The following is an 18,731-nucleotide window of genomic DNA, read 5'->3' on the forward strand; positions in this document are numbered from 1 at the left end:
AAAAGGAATAAAAGCCATGCAATGCTTTTACAGCAAATTGTTCATATTATTCAAGTTTATTCTCATAAAATGCCTAATGTTGTTCCTACGTCTTCAAACGGTTGTCTGTAGTACGATAAAGGACCTGCTCCGAGCAATAGTTTATACTTGAGGGAATATAGCTCGATAGATCAACTGTTAGTGTTGGTTGATCCCGATTCTAACGACTTGCATAAATACATTTATTTAACAGATGTCGTTTTTGAACTTAGAAATATTTCGAAATTTCCGTTGTCAAGGAAGTGGAGATGCAACTCTCGCGATAATTTGTTTTTCAAGCTGTTTTTGACCCAGATTAAATGGCTACCAAAATGCAGGTTTTATACGTTGGGGGCATAAATTGCTGATTGGTGATAGATAAGACTTTTGCGTATTCTAATAGCGCTTCATAGTAGAGTAAATTACACGCACGCTTTGCTGACACTCGCTTAGCACACTCGGCAACGAGAAAACGATGTCCATTTTAAACAAGAGAACAAGTTAACGTTAGCATTCAAGTCACAGACGAGACTCAGGGGATAACTGAGGACTTCCGTTAGCAACAGTAGCAGGTACCGTAGCAACAGCGGACGCTTGTTTGTTTCATCGTTACAGCTAACGGAGAATGCAAACGGCTGCTTTACATAGTTTACGGGTAAGCTGTATACACCCATGCTTCAGGTCTTCTGTACTATTATTTTTTGTGTTGGTTTGACAACAGTGTTATATAGAGAGCTTTAACATAACAGTTACGTTACTGTCTCTGACATTTTTCTGTTCGTTTAGTGATCAACAGAACGAACATCCACCATGAGACTGAAAACGTCGCTCCTAAAGGAATCCAAACATATCCTTTTTGTAGTTATGGAACACATGTAATTCTGTGACACAGTTCCAAAACTTTAAATCATAATTATTAGTGGTGCTATTTGAGGCAGTGGTAATATTTCCCATCATTGTGTTGCTCTAGCCTCTGTCCATTTTTCAGAAAACCCAATTTATTGCAGAGGTTACCACAAAAAGGGTTTTAGAATCAGTTCATTACTATAACTCCTTAACAGCTGATCACATAAAGAACTTGTGAGCTGCGTTGGCTGGACCACAGCAGATGAGCTGTACTCGTGCAGTGAGGATCATCAGATTCTCAAGTGGAACCTGCTGACCAGTGAGACCAGTCTGATTGTCAAACTGCCAGAGGAAATTTACCCTACTGACCTACACTGGTTCCCCAAAACTGTTGGTGTGAAGAAACAGGCCCAGGCTGAAATCTTTGTCCTTACCAGCACTGATGGCAAGTCTTTGTATTCTCTAAAATTTGACCAGAATGCTAAAGGGTTTATTTCAGAGTTCACTCATAAAATCAGTGGGAGTGGCTGTTTTTAGTCATATCTATGCATTTATTAGTTAAAGACATTCTCATGAAATAAATAAATTAAATTAAGTAACAGAATTGGCTATCTACAGGATGGCAATGTCTTCCTTAATTTTTGATATTTATTTTAGAAGACATAGGGACAATTCAAGAGTTGTTATTTATATTTAAGGGAAATAATCTCTACCAATTTGATACTTGTAGGATCCAGTAGAGTCCATCTGAATTCTTCTTTTTATGAAGCTTTCAGTATAAATCTAAAACTCTAAAACTCAATTTTTGTTTTGTAGGTTTCTAATACCGACCCTTGGTGACACAATTTGTGTGACATGAATCTGCCGTACATGTCTCTTCTTTGGCCTGTGTTAGATACAACACACAGAATATGGATGTACTGTTATGGCAAGGCAATGTGTGGTCACAACACTAATGGCAGTGTAGGGTTGCATAAACACACCCACAAACTGAAGCAGCAATTTTCTCTGGCAGACCAGAGACTAGTGAAAAGTGTTACGATCCATTTTGCAACTTTCCTCTGCTTCTTGTCTTGTTACGGTTAAAAATATTAGTATTGCAAAAGTTATTGGTTCTGCAATGGGAATAGAAACAGAGTTTTATTCATTTATTTTGACTTCACTGTTAACTTAAACACTGAAAGTTTTCTTTTGCTCCAGATTAAAGTTTTTAATCTGGATTCTTTGTTGGATTTCCTATTAGATTGTATAATATACTTGAAGAGAAAACAGTCCACCTGGGTTTTATTAGTTTTGAAGACTTGACATCTTTGGGATTTCCTAACCTTTTTTGATTAGTTGGCCTTCTTTTCCTTTTACAAGTTTATTTATGATTTTTTTTTTTTAAATTTTTAAATTTAATTTTTTTTTAAATGTATGATGCTAAGCAGTTTTAGCGTTTTAAATTACAAGCACACATGGTATTGGAGTTTGTATAATATTTCATTCCTATTAAAAATATTTATATATATTATATTTTTTTATAAGAAATCTGAAAATGAGGCTTTCCAGATAACAGGCAAACAAACAATTAAGCATTTCCAATGTAGAATGTGGCTTTCTAGTGTGCTTTTCATTTAAGAGAGTCATTCAGCTGTACATGCCTGTTAAACTGACTACCTGCTGGATCAGTTACATCTACTTTTGTTGGGATGTCCAAATTTAGAAATGAGAGAGCACTGCAGCATGCTGATTTGCAGTTTTAGGTCACCAGAAATTACATAGAACATTCAGAATTTTTAATATGCACTGCCACAAAGTATATGGTAGGCTACCGTCTTCAATAACTCTCCATGGCTGATCACCCTTTCGTGTCTACCGCATAGAAAATTGCCCTAATTTACCCGACAGAAGCCTTTTTAGTTTCACTCATTTGCTTCAAACCAGAAGTTTGTAATTTACTTGACTGTAGAGAATATAAATTTGTCTGTATTTGTGTGTTAGGAGATGGATTGGTAGTTATTGTGTGTTTTGATTAAAATACGTATTTATTTATATATTTTTACTATTTTGTCTTGGCCAGTAAAACTTGTTTTCCGTTACACAGTAACTAGAATTCCACAGATTTATGAAACTTTACTGAGTGAATTACAACGCTCAGTTCTGTATTTGAGTTATAAACAACTGAAAACGCCTACATCACCCCAGGCCTAGTGTGTGGAATGGCTTTACACCATCTATGTGGGGGGGTTTTTTTTGTAAATTTGTTGCAGGAAAGTTCCACTTAACCTCAAAGATGGGTCGCATTGAGAAGAGTGTTGAGGCGCACAAAGGAGCTGTTTTGGCTGGAAGATGGAACTATGACGGGACTGCTCTTATCACTGGTAAAGATGACTAGGACTCATTTCCTCTGTTATCTGACAACTACTCATCTAATCAGCCTTTTTTCTTTTTAAATCAAAATGAGAATCTAATCAAGATGTCTTTATGGCCTATTCTGGTTGTTTTTCTAATTAGCTGGAGAAGATGGGCAGATTAAAATCTGGTCAAAAAGTGGGATGCTACGCTCGACACTAGCCAGCCAAGGTAAGACTTAAAACCTTAATTTCACTGAAGCAGAACTGCAAATGTGTATCTAGTGCATGTGTAAAACTGCATACTTTTCATTTATTATTTAAGCGCTAACATGTTAATTAGCAAAGCAAAACGCAGATCAAACTGATCAGGAAAACAGTTGCATCTGTAAAATTTTTATAGTTAACAAAATGCCCAACTTTTCCTGATGTCTGAATTGGTCCGGCCTCACTTGAAAAAAGACTTTAATCTCAATCAGATTTTTACCTGAATAACAGATGATAATTAATAAAATTATTTGCATCTGGGAAAAATCTGATTTGTTGGAGGGAAAAAAGCAACGCTATACAGTTAGTTCCATATGGTTTTGGGCAATGGCACTTTTCTTTTTGCCATTTTGGCTCCATGCACCATCACAGTGGATTCCAAATCAATCAATAAACTTGTGAATGAGTTTAGAGAGCATGGACATTACTAAATGCTGTTTCTTCCCTTGAGATACACTGCAGACCTTTAGTACTGCCATCTTCAGTCCTGCTTGTTTTTGGGTCACTCTGTGGGTCAAACATGCTCTGTTGAGTTTAGATCAGGTGACAAACTTGGCCACTGAAGAATATCCTGTTTCGTTGCCTTTAGAAACTCTTGGGTACTGTTTGCAGTATGTTTCAGGTCATTTTCCCTTTGCACTGCAAAGTGCTGTCTAATTTGTTTTGGGTAATTTTGTTTTATCTGAGCAGACACTACATCCCTGCACACTTAACACCTCATTGTGGTACTTCTATCAGCAGTCGCATGATCTATAAAGACTAGAGACACAATTGCACTACCAGCCATACATGCCAATGCCATAACACTGCCTCCACCATGTTTGACATAATATGGTACATTTTGGATCATAAGCTGTTTCTCTCCTTCTCTGTACTTGACTAGGTCCATCAGCCTGGTAAAAGTTGATTTTGGTTTCATCTGTCCAAAGAATATTTCACAGAACTTTGTTTAGATGTTTTCTAGCAGTCTTATTTAGGCTTCTTGTTTTTGAGTGTAACCAGTGGTTTAAACTTTGTTGTAAACTTTCTGTATTTACATTTATAAAAAACTTCTCGTGATTTTAGACCTTGACAATGATACGGCAAAATTTTTAAGAGTATTGTTGACTTGAAGTTGAACTTATTGTGAAGGACAAGGTTTTTTGTTTATTTGCTTTTGTAACAAATGAAATAATTTGCAATCTTTTCCTTTAGTTGTGTTCTGTAGTCTTTCAGCTGACCAGTGCATTACTTTTTTTTTTAAACTTTTTTTTAAGAAAATAACAGATTGTTGATTTGTCCAGTATTAAATTTTTGCTATTTGTCGAATAGATTTATTTAGATTTTTCAGTTCAATGATGGCCTCCCTCACATCCATCAACAGCTCTGTGGCCCTTACATGAAGGGTTCAAGTGAGTCCACCTCACTTGAGGTGAGGTGCAAACTATTTAGTTTGCATGATATAATAAGGGAGCAGACCTCACCTGGGTATGTCACTGCTTGTCAGTCAGTTGTCCATTTTCTTTTGAGCATCTGAAAATGAGGAATGATATTTAAAAAAACTGCAATGCCCAAAGAGTTTATGCAGTAATTTCAATTTAATACATTTAATCATGTATTATCTTACAAAATACACTGTGGTGGTATACAGAGCTAAAATTACAAAAAAAAGTATAATTGTTCAAAACCTTATTGACCTAACTGTAGCCCTTCTCAGACATGAGATAGCTGTCATTGCTTGTGTAAACAGTGTTTTAAAGACATAAAGGGACTCCAGTAATATTATTATGTGTTATGTACAAGATTTGGCAGCAAAATAAGTAATATAAAATATAGTAGTTCAGAATGCGCATTAATGTGTAGAGCTCTTTTGATTTGGAAAAGCTTCTGCATTGATTCTGCTGTCGTTTGATGCTACAAGTATGCAATAATCTCAGAAGAAACAAGTGAAAACAATAAACTAACTTTTAATCTTAGTCTCTTGCTTCTGTTAGAACTCAAGTTAATTCATCACTGACAAAACTTGTTAAGCTGACATGTCGCAGACTCTGTCCTCATCACATTTGTTAATGTGATTGCAGACTTGTTCCTTGTTGTGAGTGATACCAACAGATGTGGTCAAACATTTACATATACCCATCATGAGCATGAATGTCATAGTAATTTTGGTCTTTTAATGATTTCTCTGAAATGTTCTTTTTCCAGGTGGGAGTCATTGTACAACATATGTGTTTATTGACTTAAAACAAAAGAATTGGGGAATTGGTTGCACAAGTTTGAACTAATGATGGATTTTCCCTCATCCATGCAGGGTTAAAAGTATACATTTAGGCTCAAATGTATAAATACACTCACTTAAATCTTTTACTGGTGATAAGTGGTACTGAAGGTTCTGCAATGTCTACAATATTAACCTCTCATTAGTTTTTATGATTGAATACACTTGGTAGTTTCTCTCTGCCAACATAAAGATAATTTGTTTAACAGCCCTCATTGCTTTGACCATTCCTCAGAATAATGGGAAAGTCTAAGAAAGTAAGTGAAGACTTAAGAAGGATAACTGTATATTTACACAAGTTGGGAAGGTTTCTTGGAGCCATCTCTAAACAACTGCAGAGTCCAAGATTATCAGTTCAACCAATTGTGTGGAAATGCAAGTTATTTGGATACATCACCACTTTGCCAAGGTCTGGAAAAAGATCAAAAATCATCCCCCTCAGATGATTGGAAATTGTTCAGGATGTTCAGGAGCAACCTAGGAACCACCAGGGTTCATCCTAACATGAACTCAAAACTGCTAGAACACCAGGGTCTCTGTCCACAGTGAATCAAGTTTTACGTTGCCATGGACTGACAAGTGACAAATAAGAAAAAAGCCCCTGCTCCAAAATCCACATCTTTAAACTCAACAGGAATTTTACAATACGGAAAATTGGTCAGACAGGATGAACAGTGTACGAACAATGTACAAACTGTCAAACATGGTGGTGGTAGCATCATGCTCTGGCGTTGTTTTGCTGTCAGTGCTACTGATACATTGCACAAAGTAGACTGAATAACGAAGAAGCAGAACTACCTCCAAGTTCTTCATGTCACCTCAGATAAACAGCTACACTTGGGAAGAATTGGCTCTTCCAACAGTACAATGATCACACACATCAAAACTGGTTTAGGAATGGATAAAGCAGGCTAACATTAGCTTCTGGAATTGCCTTTCTAAATCCTGGACCTCAACCATATTGAAAATTTGTGGACTATGTTCAAAAGCTGGATCCATGGCAGGAAACAAACCAATTTAAATGAACTTAAATTAACCCAATTTTTCAAAGAAGAGTGGTCAGCCAGAATTAGACCAGAAGCTTGTTAATGGCTACCAAAAGCATCTGGTTGAGGGCCAACTTGCTAAGGAACATTTAACAAAATCTTAGTGGTGGTATATAACCTCACCACAATGTGTAGTGCCTCATGTTTGATAGATTTTTAGAGTTTCTCCTCCAAGACCATCTTAGAGAGGCAGAGTTTCTCAGAATTAAAGGCACAGGTTTATCTGCAGAAAACTACATCTAAAAATTCTGTAACAAATTCAGAATTTTCAAGGTAAAATTGTGAAGAATGAATGAATTTGTCGTCATCTATAGTACATAATGAACATGATCTGCACCATCATCTCTGATATGGTAGCCCACTTTTTGTCCATCCAGACTCAATGGCTTAATTGTAGAAAGATATGGTTGGTAAACTGGGCTTTCTGCAATTGAAAGCATTTGGTTCATTATAAAATGCAACAAATGAAGTAGACTACAAAGAAAACCCAGGACTGCTGAACAGCTAGGATCCTGTATCAGACAAGAATGGGACAAGATTCCTCTCCCAAAAGTCCAGCAGCTGGTCTCCTCAGCTCCCACATGTTTATAGACTGCTGTTAAAGGGAAGATGGGATGTCAGACTGTGGAAAACATGCCTACCTATTTTTAGTGACTGTGTGGACAAATTAATAGAGAATTTACATTATAATACACTAACTACTCATGTTGCAAAGGTGACGGACTTCAAGCGGAGTTGAAAGAAGTGTGAAACCAGGATGCCTATTTGGCTCTGCTGTCCGTTTTCAAAACACAGTATAATCAAGGCTTAAGAAGATAATCATGCTTAGTACTGCCAAAAGTCCGTTTTCAGGTATAAGTAAAAAAAATAAATAATTAGAGGCACTCTATATATATATATATATATATATATATATATATATATATATATATATATATATATATATATATATATATATATATATATATATATATATATATATATATATATATATATATATATATATATATATCCATCCATGCAGTACCCTCCATGGAGAAGGAGGCTAGAGGGCAAGATCAAAGTAGCACGGAGGGAGTTTAGCCAACTAACGGAGTTGCAGAAAGGTACGACAAAGAAGGTGCATAAGAAATACAGCAAGCTGTCCATACCTGAGGCCTTGGAAACTGCCAAGCAAAGACTCATAGCCTTGGCCAGCCGCTTGAGGAGGTACACCAGAGAGATAGAAGGCAGGAGAATAAACCAGCTGTTCTCCACAGAACCAGCAAAGGTGTACTCTCGCAAAACACCAGCTACTGGTAGACAGAACAGTCAGCCGAGACTGCAAGACCAGACTGACCAACCTGTGCACTGCCTGGATTGATTACAAGAAGGCCTATGACTCAATGCCCCACAGCTGGATACTGGAATGCCTAGAATTGTACAAGATCAATGGGACCCTAAGAGCCTTCATCAGGAACTCAATGGGGATGTGGCGTACAACACTAGAGGCCAACTCCAAGCCCACAGCACAAGTCACCATCAAGTGCGGGATCTACCAAGGAGATGCTCTGTCCCCACTGCTGTTCTGCATAGGCCTGAACTCCCTCAGTGAGATCATTAACAAGACTGGCTACGGATACCGACTATGGAACGGAGCAGTTGTCAGCCACCTCCTGTACATGGATGACATCAAGCTGTATGCCAAGAGTGAACGAGACATCGATTCACTGATCCACACTACCAGGCTATACAGCAATGACATTGGAATGTCATTCGGACTGGAGAAGTGTAGTCGGATGGTAACAAAGAGAGGGAAGTTAGTCAGAACTGAGGGGATTGAACTACCAGAAGGCAACATTGCAGACATAGAGGACAGGTACAAGTACCTGGGGATCCTGCAGGCGAATGGGAACCATGAAGAGGCCGCTAGAAAAGCTGCAACCACCAAGTACCTGCAGAGGGTCAGGCAAGTCCTGAGGAGTCAGCTGAATGGTAAGAACAAGATCCGGGCCATCAACACGTACGCCCTGCCCGTGATCAGGTACCCTGCTGGGGTAATAGGCTGGCCAAAGGAGGAGATAGAAGCCACTGACATAAAGACAAGAAAGCTCCTTACCATGCATGGAGGGTTTCACCCCAAGTCCAGCACCCTGAGGCTGTACGCTAAGCGCAAGGAAGGGGGCCGGGGACTGGTGAGTGTCAGCACCACAGTCCAGGATGAGACAACGAACATCCAAGAATACATTGGGAAGATGGCCCCAACTGACCGAGTGCTCAGTGAATACCTCAGGCAGCAGAAACCCAAGAAAGAGGAGGGAGACGAGGAACCATCATGGAAGGACAGGCCCCTGCACGGTATGTACCACCGGCAGATAGAGGAGGTGGCTGATATCCAGAAATCCTACCAGTGGCTGGACAAAGCTGGACTGAAAGACAGCACAGAGGCACTAATCATGGCAGCACAAGAACAAGCTCTGAGTACAAGATCCATAGAGGCTGGGGTCTATCACACCAGGCAAGACCCCAGGTGCAGGCTGTGTAAAGATGCCCCAGAGACAATCCAGCACATAACAGCAGGGTGCAAGATGCTAGCAGGCAAGGCATACATGGAACGCCATAACCAAGTGACCGGCATAGTGTACAGGAACATCTGTGCCGAGTATAATCTGGAAGTCCCGAGGTCAAAATGGGAGATGCCCCCAAGGGTGGTGGAGAATGACCGAGCTAAGATCCTGTGGGACTTCCAGATAGAGACGGACAAAATGGTGGTGGCTAACCAACCGGACATAGTGGTGGTAGACAAACAGAAGAAGACGGCCGTAGTGATCGATGTAGCGGTTCCGAATGACAGCAATATCAGGAAGAAGGAACATGAGAAGCTGGAGAAATACCAAGGGCTCAGAGAAGAGCTCGAGAGGATGTGGAGGGTGAAGGTAACGGTGGTCCCCGTGGTAATCGGAGCACTAGGTGCGGTGACTCCCAAGCTAGGCGAGTGGCTCCAGCAGATCCCGGGAATAACATCGGCGATCTCTGTCCAGAAGAGCGCAGTCCTGGGAACAGCTAAGATAGGGCTTTGGAGCGTGATGTCACGGGGGTGGGCGTGGAAAGGATTTTGGCCCGATCCGCCATTTTGGGGGTCTAAGTAAGGAGCGAAAGCATAGCCATGGTTCGTACTTGCTGTGTGCTCGGCTGCAATGTTCGATCTTACGACCGGCACGGGAATAAGTTTCAATTGTCTTTTTATGCTTTCCCAACCTGGAAGCAACATGAAGGAGCTCATGTATCGGATATTACCAAACGAAGGCGTCTAGCCTGGATAGCAGCCGTGAGACGAGCTGATATCAAGTTCTGTTACGTCTCCAGATATCAGCTGGTGTGCTCAAGACATTTTCATTCCGGTAAGTTCTAAATATGTTCACATCACACTTTATAGCTGAATAATATTATCGTTGGTGGTCTCGGAAGTTATAGAAATTGCGATCAAACATCAAATGGAGTGAATTTGCAGACATATGTGCTATGTAAAGATTCGCAGGAGGAGACAGGGAGGACACAAATTGGCGTTAATAATTTGCCCGATTATCAATGTGTTAATTTGCATCTACTTTACAATTATGGGCACATAATATGATAACGATATTTTAGCAGTTTACTGATAAATGTATAACATTAATTATGGTGGGGGGTGGAAAATGGCTATTTCACTCGATGCACTCCAGCTGACTTACTTTGACGACGTACTCAAGAGTTTGGCGGCTTGAAAATAGCCAAATCTTGCACCCAGCCATTTGTAAATTGGATGTGCGCCTCCAGTGACTTGTAATTACGAAACTGGTTCGCTGTGTAAGCGCTTACTCCACAAACAAGATGCGTGAAGATATCGGGGTAGGACAGTGGCGGGAAGTCGTCTGGGTCTTTACTCCACTGCCGTATTTCATATGGGTCCAGATTTGCGATGCACTCTATTTTTTTTCAAATACCGCTGCTTCGCCTCTGGACGCAATCGGTCTCTATACCGTCCGTTTTCTTTTGAGCTGCTTTTAAACATGTTTCTTGTCGTCGTCGCCGTTCCAACAGTGAGTTTGTTTGGATCGTAGACCCCGAAAATGGCGCCGCGCTCCCACAATGCATTGCGGCGTGACGTCAACTCCAAAGCCCTATACTGCGCAGGACCCTCAAGCTCCCAGGCCTCTGGTAGAGGACCCGAGCTTGAAGGACAAACCGCCCGCAGGGGCGTGCTGGGTGTTTTTTATATATTTATTTATTTATTTATTTATTTAGAAGTGGAGTTTTACTAAAAGCCATAAAAATCTCAAGTAAGACTGATGCTAAAGTTCTTTCTTTAGCATTCAGATCTTACTTATTAATCACTGTGCAGTTGATGTCAGATGTAACTGTTTTGGGGGGTAAAAATTGGCTTCTTGGTGAAACTGATTGTATGCCACTCCTGAATGATGCTGTGTAAAACCTGGCTGGGGACTGGTGATTGAGCCCAGTATGTAGTAATGTTTTTTCTTAGTGTTTGGGGATTGAGCTGTACATTTGTGCAACACCTGGATTTAGTAGTATTTCTACAGATACACATGGCACCCAGATCACTGCAGGTGTTGATTCTCTTTTGTGGCTACAGCTTCACAAACACACACTCACACAAACTCTCTCTCACACATGCACATATATGCACAAATTACAGGAGCACACTGTTCTTTTTGGATACTATGACCCATTTTACGAGAGAGCTCTAGGAAGAGGTTGGAACAGAGTGAGAGCGAGGAAAAAGGAACTTGTCTGAACCCCTCTCATCGCCTTCGTCAGATTTGGATCATTTGGCATTTGTGAGAAACCCCATGCACCTGGAGTAGGGTTAAATGTCACCCCCCCCCCCCCCCCCCCCACACACACACACACACACACACAGATTCACAGGCACAGCTCAACACACGCTCTTGCTCACAGAGACACACACTTGTGCTTATGCAGTAGAAGTTAGACTGATTTTCTCAGCTGGTTTTCTTGTAAGTGAAGCAAAGTGCTGTTACGTAGACTAAATGAGGTGAGATTTCTGATTGAGTATGATATCTTTTGAGAGGAGGAATTGGGTCTGCTTCATCCTCTAGCTATTGTTCACAGCAAATTCTGATTTGTAAATGAGAGAGGGCGCATTTGTACACAACTCTGTGCTCTTGGCTCATGATTAATAGAAGATTGCTGCTTTCTTCATCCTATGCTTTTGGATGTCTTTCCAGGATCTCCTGTATATTCTGTGGCCTGGGGTCCGGACTCGGACAGAATTCTCTACACTTCAGGAAGACAGCTAATTATCAAGCCTTTACAGCCCAGCGCCAAAATCATACAGGTAAACAAACTTTTTCTGAGTAAGCCGACAGACTAAACTCTCTCTGTTACTCACACATGTTGCTTGAGCGCAAATTCACACTTGGGGATATTCGTTTTCATTTTACTGACATTTACAAAGGCTTGTAGGATTTAGACATCAAAATATGCTATTTCATATGTATATGAAAACCAGTTCCAGACCATATGACCTCTCAGTATAGTATAGTTTGTAGTGAATTATTAACTTGAAATTATTATGTCAAACAGAAGCAAAATTGAGTTCTCCATTTAAATGAGTCAGCGAGGCCATTAATTTCATAAAAGACACTGAAACAAGAGAAGATTTTTTTCTCACCTCTGCTACACTATACTTAAAGGCTTATAAGAAAACTATTACTAAGCTATTACTGCACATAAATTCATATACAAGCACAATGTCCCAACTTTATTATCTCCCTCTGAGATCCCCTGAAGACCAACACAATGAACTAAACAAATGAACTCCCCTCCCCCCTCCCCCACAGACCCCCTAACATCATCCTCTTTGACCTTTGCAGTCCCTTATACAGACAGCAATACAGAATATCTACCTGTGTCTTCCTTGGGTACATGGAATAAGTAACCAGTGTACAAAAAATAAAATGTTTATACAGATTAGGAACAGAATGGTACATTAGGTCTGGTGAGATAAGGCTGGGAACAGGCTCTCTGTTCTGTGTTACACTGTAACACATAATGTTAAAAGTAAGCTCTCAGTTTGGCTAAGATGAAACAATTCATAAACTTGTAACTGTGGTCGTGACCAAAAAATAAATTCCATACGGGTGCTTATTCCAGCCAGCTTATTTTTATCCTCCTTTTGGACAAAGGAAAAGTATAGGAATTTGTTAGAGATCTCTTCAAACCAAAATGTTATGTGTTGATGACGTTATTATGTTTCTTAACCTAACTTTTTCTTTTTTTCCCCCCATTCTTTCCATTACGTGTATGCTTTCTCTCTATCTTTCTCTCCCTAGTGGAAGGCTCATGATGGGGTCATTCTGAAGGTAGACTGGAATTCAGTCAATGACCTAATCCTGTCAGGTGGGGAAGATTGTAAATATAAGGTCAGTGGCTTTTTAGTATATTTGTTGATGTCTTAATAATTACTGAATACCTTTTTAAAACCATTTGCCTCTTCAACAGGTATGGGACAGCTTTGGACATCTGCTTCACTGCTCACTGTCTCATGACTACCCAGTCACATCTTTGTCCTGGGCTCCAGATGGAGAGGTGTTTGCTGTGGGCTCTTTCAACACCCTGCGGCTCTGTGATAAGACTGGAGTAAGTGAACCCATTATAACCTCCATGTATTTTTATTTTTTAAATGTTGAACATAGTATAATGTAAATGGGATGTCTGGTATTAGCTATAGAAGTGAAATAGAGGTTAATAATAGACACAGTTTTGGCAAAAGGGTTCAAAACAGCAAATTTTCTTTGTTTTGTTTTTTTTGTTTTTTTTTTTCCACTTACTCAGGCTTTCATAAACATAATTTTGTCCCGGTGTATTTTAATATGCCTGGAATGACATAAAGTGAACTTAATTTGAGATTTCTGGCACCTCTTACACATTCATCATCGACTGTCTTACCCATGTATCCAACAAGAAGTGCTGGAGGTAGGGTATGGGCAGGACTACAGTCCGTCAGTGAACCACAATTTAGTTCAGTTCAATTCAGTTTTATTTATATAGCAACAAATCACAACATCAGTTGCCTTAAGGCGCTTTATATTGTCAGGTAAAGACCTTACAATTTCAACCTGATACATTAATTTACTAATATTTAATAATAAAAAAACTTGTGTAACATTTTTGCTTTTTTGAAAATAAAATGTGGAAGTTGATTTTTTTTTTTTCCCCACAGCCAGTAACTAGCTAATCTCAACACAACCCTGGCACACGAACACACTCAAATGACCACTCAGTCTAATCTAATCTTTTACACCTGACCAGGAACTGTTTTAATAAGGATGATAATCATTTGCCATATGTAATCTTTTTACAAAAAGTCTACCTAAGGTTGAATTTTCAGTAATACATGTCTCCTCTCTGGTTACACATGTAGTCAGTAAGTAAGTACACGCAGTCCTACAGGAAAAAAACAACAACTTTGTGGCAGTAATCTCATGAAAAAGTATATATATTGAGTAAAAAAAATCAAAGTATGTTAGCATGTGCTTAAGTTAATTCCAGGTTTTTGATCACTTTTTGAGGATATCATAAAATTCATCATTTTAAACGAACGACTTGTTCCTCAAAAACAATTTAACTATTACCTTTCAGTGACATACTCTAAAAGGGGGTTGTTCATGAAATCAGACTGACCTCAGTTATATGCAGCTGTTGCTGGAAAAAAAGAGCAGAAGCTGTACATCATCAGGGCCATGTACTTTCCACATATTTTTAGCTTTTTTGTGTACTTTTTCCTTTAGTTTATGTACATCTCCCCGTGTAGCATTTATTTGTAGTGTGTGAAGTCCTGTTCCTCGAAACATACAGTGTCTATAGCACAGTGTCAGCTTTTCCAATGCAGTATGGTTTACAGTGTGTAGCTCATTACAGGCCACGTGTTTTCTATACATCATTCATCTCTTTAAATCACATTAGGCTGCATGCCACATGTTCTTGTTACCTGGTGCTGATGGTAACTTCAGTAATGAGAAAGGAAATGAGAGAATGATGAATGGTAATTGTTGTTTCATTATTGCTGAACACTTGGCAGAGAGCAATATTACCAGTTCCCTCATGGGACGTTTAGGGCTTCTTTGAGTTTATGTTCAGATGTCACTGTACTGCTGCATCAGATCGCAGTAATCAAAACAAACAACCTGGGCTGGGATTTTTGTGTCCTGATCATCGGGCATTTCATGCTTCATTTTGATTTAATTAGGATCAAATGTCTTTCTTTTTTTTTCTTGGGGTACTAAATCATATGTGCTAGAGAGAGGTCGGGACCAACCAGTTTGTCTTCTCTACAGGAGTAAGGTGTGTGTTTGTATCTGCGTTGCGAGACAGATTTGGTATAGTTACTTTTGCTCTTCTGAACCAGCGATTTCAGTTGTTTTGGAGTAACCTGCCAGATTATTGCTGCAGCTTGAGGAAGTGATTCAAATTAAGCCAGCTCATATCCATTTTGCCCGTGTAAACAAAACTAAAAATAATGTACTATTAAAATTACAACTTGCTCCTTTATTTTTTGTAATGACCCGAGTAACCTTATGTCCTCCCATTATGGGTTTGTTTACGTGGTTGGTTTGTTCCATTGTTTCATCATTGCACCACTTGCTTTGCTGTGGTGTGTCTTGGTTAAGGCAGTGTGATGATGATGATAATTATGATGATTATGGTTCTGCCCTGCTCTGACTGGAGGAAGGGTATGCATGCCTTCTCCTCCCTAAGCCCCTCAGAGACAGTGTGTGCTGTAGCATGGTGTGGGAGGCTTGCTCAAGAAGAGAAGCGGAGTGGGGGTGCAGGGAATAAGGGGGGGAAAAGAGTTTAGAAAAAGAAAATCCCCCTCAAAAGGTCACTCCGTCCGAGTCGCGTTCTATGTGTGAATTCAGACAGAAGGTTCTTTCATGCATCAGAGAAAAAGTTCAAGTTTTGCTTACATGTGCACCCTCGACCAGTGTTGTATATTTATTATAATGTCATTGTGCATGAGAAGTTGCAGACAGAAACCATTAGCTGCTTACAAGTGCTTTACCTGTGTTGTTGCTGTGGTTTGTTTGCAGCACAGCAAGGGTTAAACAGCGTGAAGAGCCTTTTCAGTTACTAGCGTGACTAATGGGAAGGAGTTTCATTCTGTATCTGCTACAATGAAACCTTGCACTTTAACGTACTGCTGCTGGCTCAGCAGGATCAGTCCTGCAGATTTAACCCTTTCACCCTTTTCCAGCTTGGCTCTCCTCTCCTTCTAAACTATCAGCTCTCGTCTACGTTTTTACTTTCTCTCCTCCATGCCTTAGGGCAGATGTAGTGAATTACCCCTCTCCATTATCGCTGGAAAGGCTGGGTGGACACACGCAAATACAAAAGTAGCAAAAAAAAAAAAAAAATTAGTCTTGCAGTTCCAGCAAGTCACCCATGGACTGATTGTAGCATTTTTTTCTTAACAATTAAAAGATAACTGATTTATTAATACATATTTATTTCTTTTATTTAGACTTTTATGGTGCTTAGAGTTCTTTTGTGTAGAGCGCTTTTTGTGTAAAGCACTTTTTACAGGAGGTTTAACATCACACAAGACACAAAGAGGCTCACTGTCCCTTTTACAAGATTTGGGAGACACAATAAGTCAGTGTCTGTCTGTGTGCCTGCCATAGTATATGCATGTGCCCACATGCCTGTGTGTGCACATTTGTGTGCAACCATTGCCGTGCAAATGTGCCTGCGAGACAGCAGTCTATTTACGAGGCGCTGCAGCTGGTGTCTAGCGTCTGGACCCTGTCACGATCCCTGACACTGTCACTAGCTAACAAGTAGGACTCATTGTGCCAGGCAAGCACCCTCTCGCTTCTTGCTCTCCACCCCTTCTCCCCCTTCTCTTCTGTACACTTGTTTTTTCTCTCTCTCTTTGCTGTACAACCGTGCTCACATGCATAAATGTTAAAGCTGCCTGGTTTTGCTATTCTAATTCCCTGGAAGAATATTGTGAAGGAATAAGAATAATATTTGTTTATCTATTTAAACTTTCAATAGATTCATTAAAAAAATATGATTTTATCTTTTTGCTTTTGTTATTTGGTCATGAAGAGCAAGTTCTTCTTCTGCTGTAGGAGACACAGAGCACAGGACATCATCCCAAGTTCAGAGGCTGGTCAAAGGCACGTAAGCAGAGTCAGATCAAGAAGGCATAACTGTTTTTGCTGAAAATCTGAGTGTTTACCAGAATGACCTCATTTAAACGAATAATCAGCCTGTGATTGTTCATGCAGGGCTTGGTGTCAATCTGAAAGTGGCTGTAGATGTATACCTCATTGAACCTAATGGTTGCTGCTCCTGTCTCTCCTCTGGTCTCATTTAACTGAGGTATTACTAAAAATATGGTTGACCTGGAATGATCCAGGTTTCTCTCATGCTCCCACCAATAATCTCAAGTGCATATCTTACTCTTCCACTCTCCTTTCCACCATCTCTTTTCTAATCCCCTTCTGTTAAATTATACTTGTGCACAGGAGACTAGCTTAGTCTGAATACTCGTAAAGTTGGCGTAAGGGTGAGCCCTATTTCTTATGAATATCTTTGTCATTTATAGTTAAAAATCCCCTTCCTTCGGGTGTTGCAGTTGTTGGTACACAAAGAACTAACAGTTGTTAACCTCACACAGTTTTGAGAAAATGATCTGTTAATGTTATACCTCATAATAGTAGCATTGCTTTCAAAGGCAGAGAATGTAAAAGTGTTAAACCACTGTTATACCCTTTTTGATTTTTCTATTTGATTGAAAAGCCGAAATGGTCTTCACTCATAACAATCAGTGATTATCCATGATTTTCTGCTAGCTACATTGTCTTTAGAACGAACTGAATATTTTATTCATCCACTTCGTGTCAGTTTTGGGTAAAATTATGCAGGAGACTGAGCTCCTAATTGTTTCTTTCTCTTGCATGTTTTTACTTTTTCTTTCTTTCTTTTTTTTAAACATAGAATTACCTCATTTGTCTAAATCTTCCTCTATCATTCTTTTTTTTGCTTCTCATGCCTCCCTACTCCCTTTGGGTATGTTTGGCTACCTTGCACTTATCAGTGCTCCCCCTCTTGGCTCCGTCTCCCTTGTTCCTTCCTCGAGGCCCTCTTTACCTCTCTTTTTCTGGATGAGTCTAGGGGTCCCCTTAGGGCTTTGCTCAGCATTGCCACTTTTGGAATTGGTCCATGTTTAACTTTCTTCATTATCCCTTGCGTCTTCATCTGCACCCGCTTTGTCTGTAGGATCTTTGTCCACCCGTCCTTAACACAGCTAGCTATTGTTTATGTCCCCAGAAAGTGTATTCCTCTTGACTGTCTGTTAGCCTGCCACACATGTTGTTGTCTTTATTTTCCCTCTGAGCCGTAGACTCTTATTTGCTAGGCATCAGTCATCACCGGCTTATCAATTAGTCCCTTTAACAGGTCTCCCCCTTTACCACTGGGGAGCATATACCTGAGCGTGTGCTGGCAAGTTTGCTACCAGCCATTGGCCAGCCAACATCTGGAAAGTGCCGCTGTTGGAAAAGAATGAAATGGCCAAGAGTTCTGGTCCTGATTGTGAACCACTGTTAGTGGAGCATGAAAAAGCAAAAGAAACCACTGTAGATTTATTACAGTGCAAACCTTTATCTGTTTTCATCACAAGAAACTGGGGCGTTCAGTACAGTATGTTTTTAGGCAGCAGAAGTAAAAGAGAAACACACACACACACACACGTTGAGGATAGGGAGTAGAAAAACAGCAGAGACTGAGTGAAATTAATGGTGTAGCTTTGACAAAGAAAGACCATGTGCACATTAAAAAACATGGTGTCTTAGTATTTGAAAAAAGACAAGTAAGTTTGTGAGTGTGTCAGGGAGAGAGAGAGAGGGAGAGCTAGGGAGCGTTGTCAAACAAAGAGAGTCCTGAGTCAGCAGC

General features: G+C 39.9%; 1 protein-coding gene across 3 annotated transcripts in view; it reads left to right on the top strand.

Moving 5' to 3' along the window:
* The first annotated feature begins 81 nt into the window (after positions 1-81).
* ift80 (intraflagellar transport 80 homolog (Chlamydomonas)) overlaps positions 82-18,731 on the top strand; it is a 56,199-nt gene continuing 37,549 nt past the window's right edge. Inside the window, exons 1-8 of one of the 3 annotated variants that reach the window (XM_085380920.1) lie at positions 82-673; positions 805-863; positions 1,086-1,309; positions 3,117-3,227; positions 3,361-3,429; positions 11,996-12,105; positions 13,103-13,192; positions 13,272-13,409. In XM_085380920.1, coding sequence (XP_085237046.1) covers positions 829-863; positions 1,086-1,309; positions 3,117-3,227; positions 3,361-3,429; positions 11,996-12,105; positions 13,103-13,192; positions 13,272-13,409 — 777 coding nt within the window. In that variant the 5' untranslated portion in view covers positions 82-673; positions 805-828. Of the gene's footprint in view, positions 674-804; positions 864-1,085; positions 1,310-3,116; positions 3,228-3,360; positions 3,430-9,801; positions 10,148-11,995; positions 12,106-13,102; positions 13,193-13,271; positions 13,410-18,731 lie in introns of those variants that run through there. The other 2 variants (XM_085380919.1, XM_085380921.1) reach the window with 2 other exon arrangements.

Source organism: Rhamphochromis longiceps, linkage group LG14 (genome assembly GCF_057381845.1).
Source record: "Rhamphochromis longiceps isolate RC_006_pf linkage group LG14, R_longiceps_female_GT1.1, whole genome shotgun sequence".
In the NCBI taxonomy this organism is placed as follows: Eukaryota; Metazoa; Chordata; class Actinopteri; order Cichliformes; family Cichlidae; genus Rhamphochromis; species Rhamphochromis longiceps.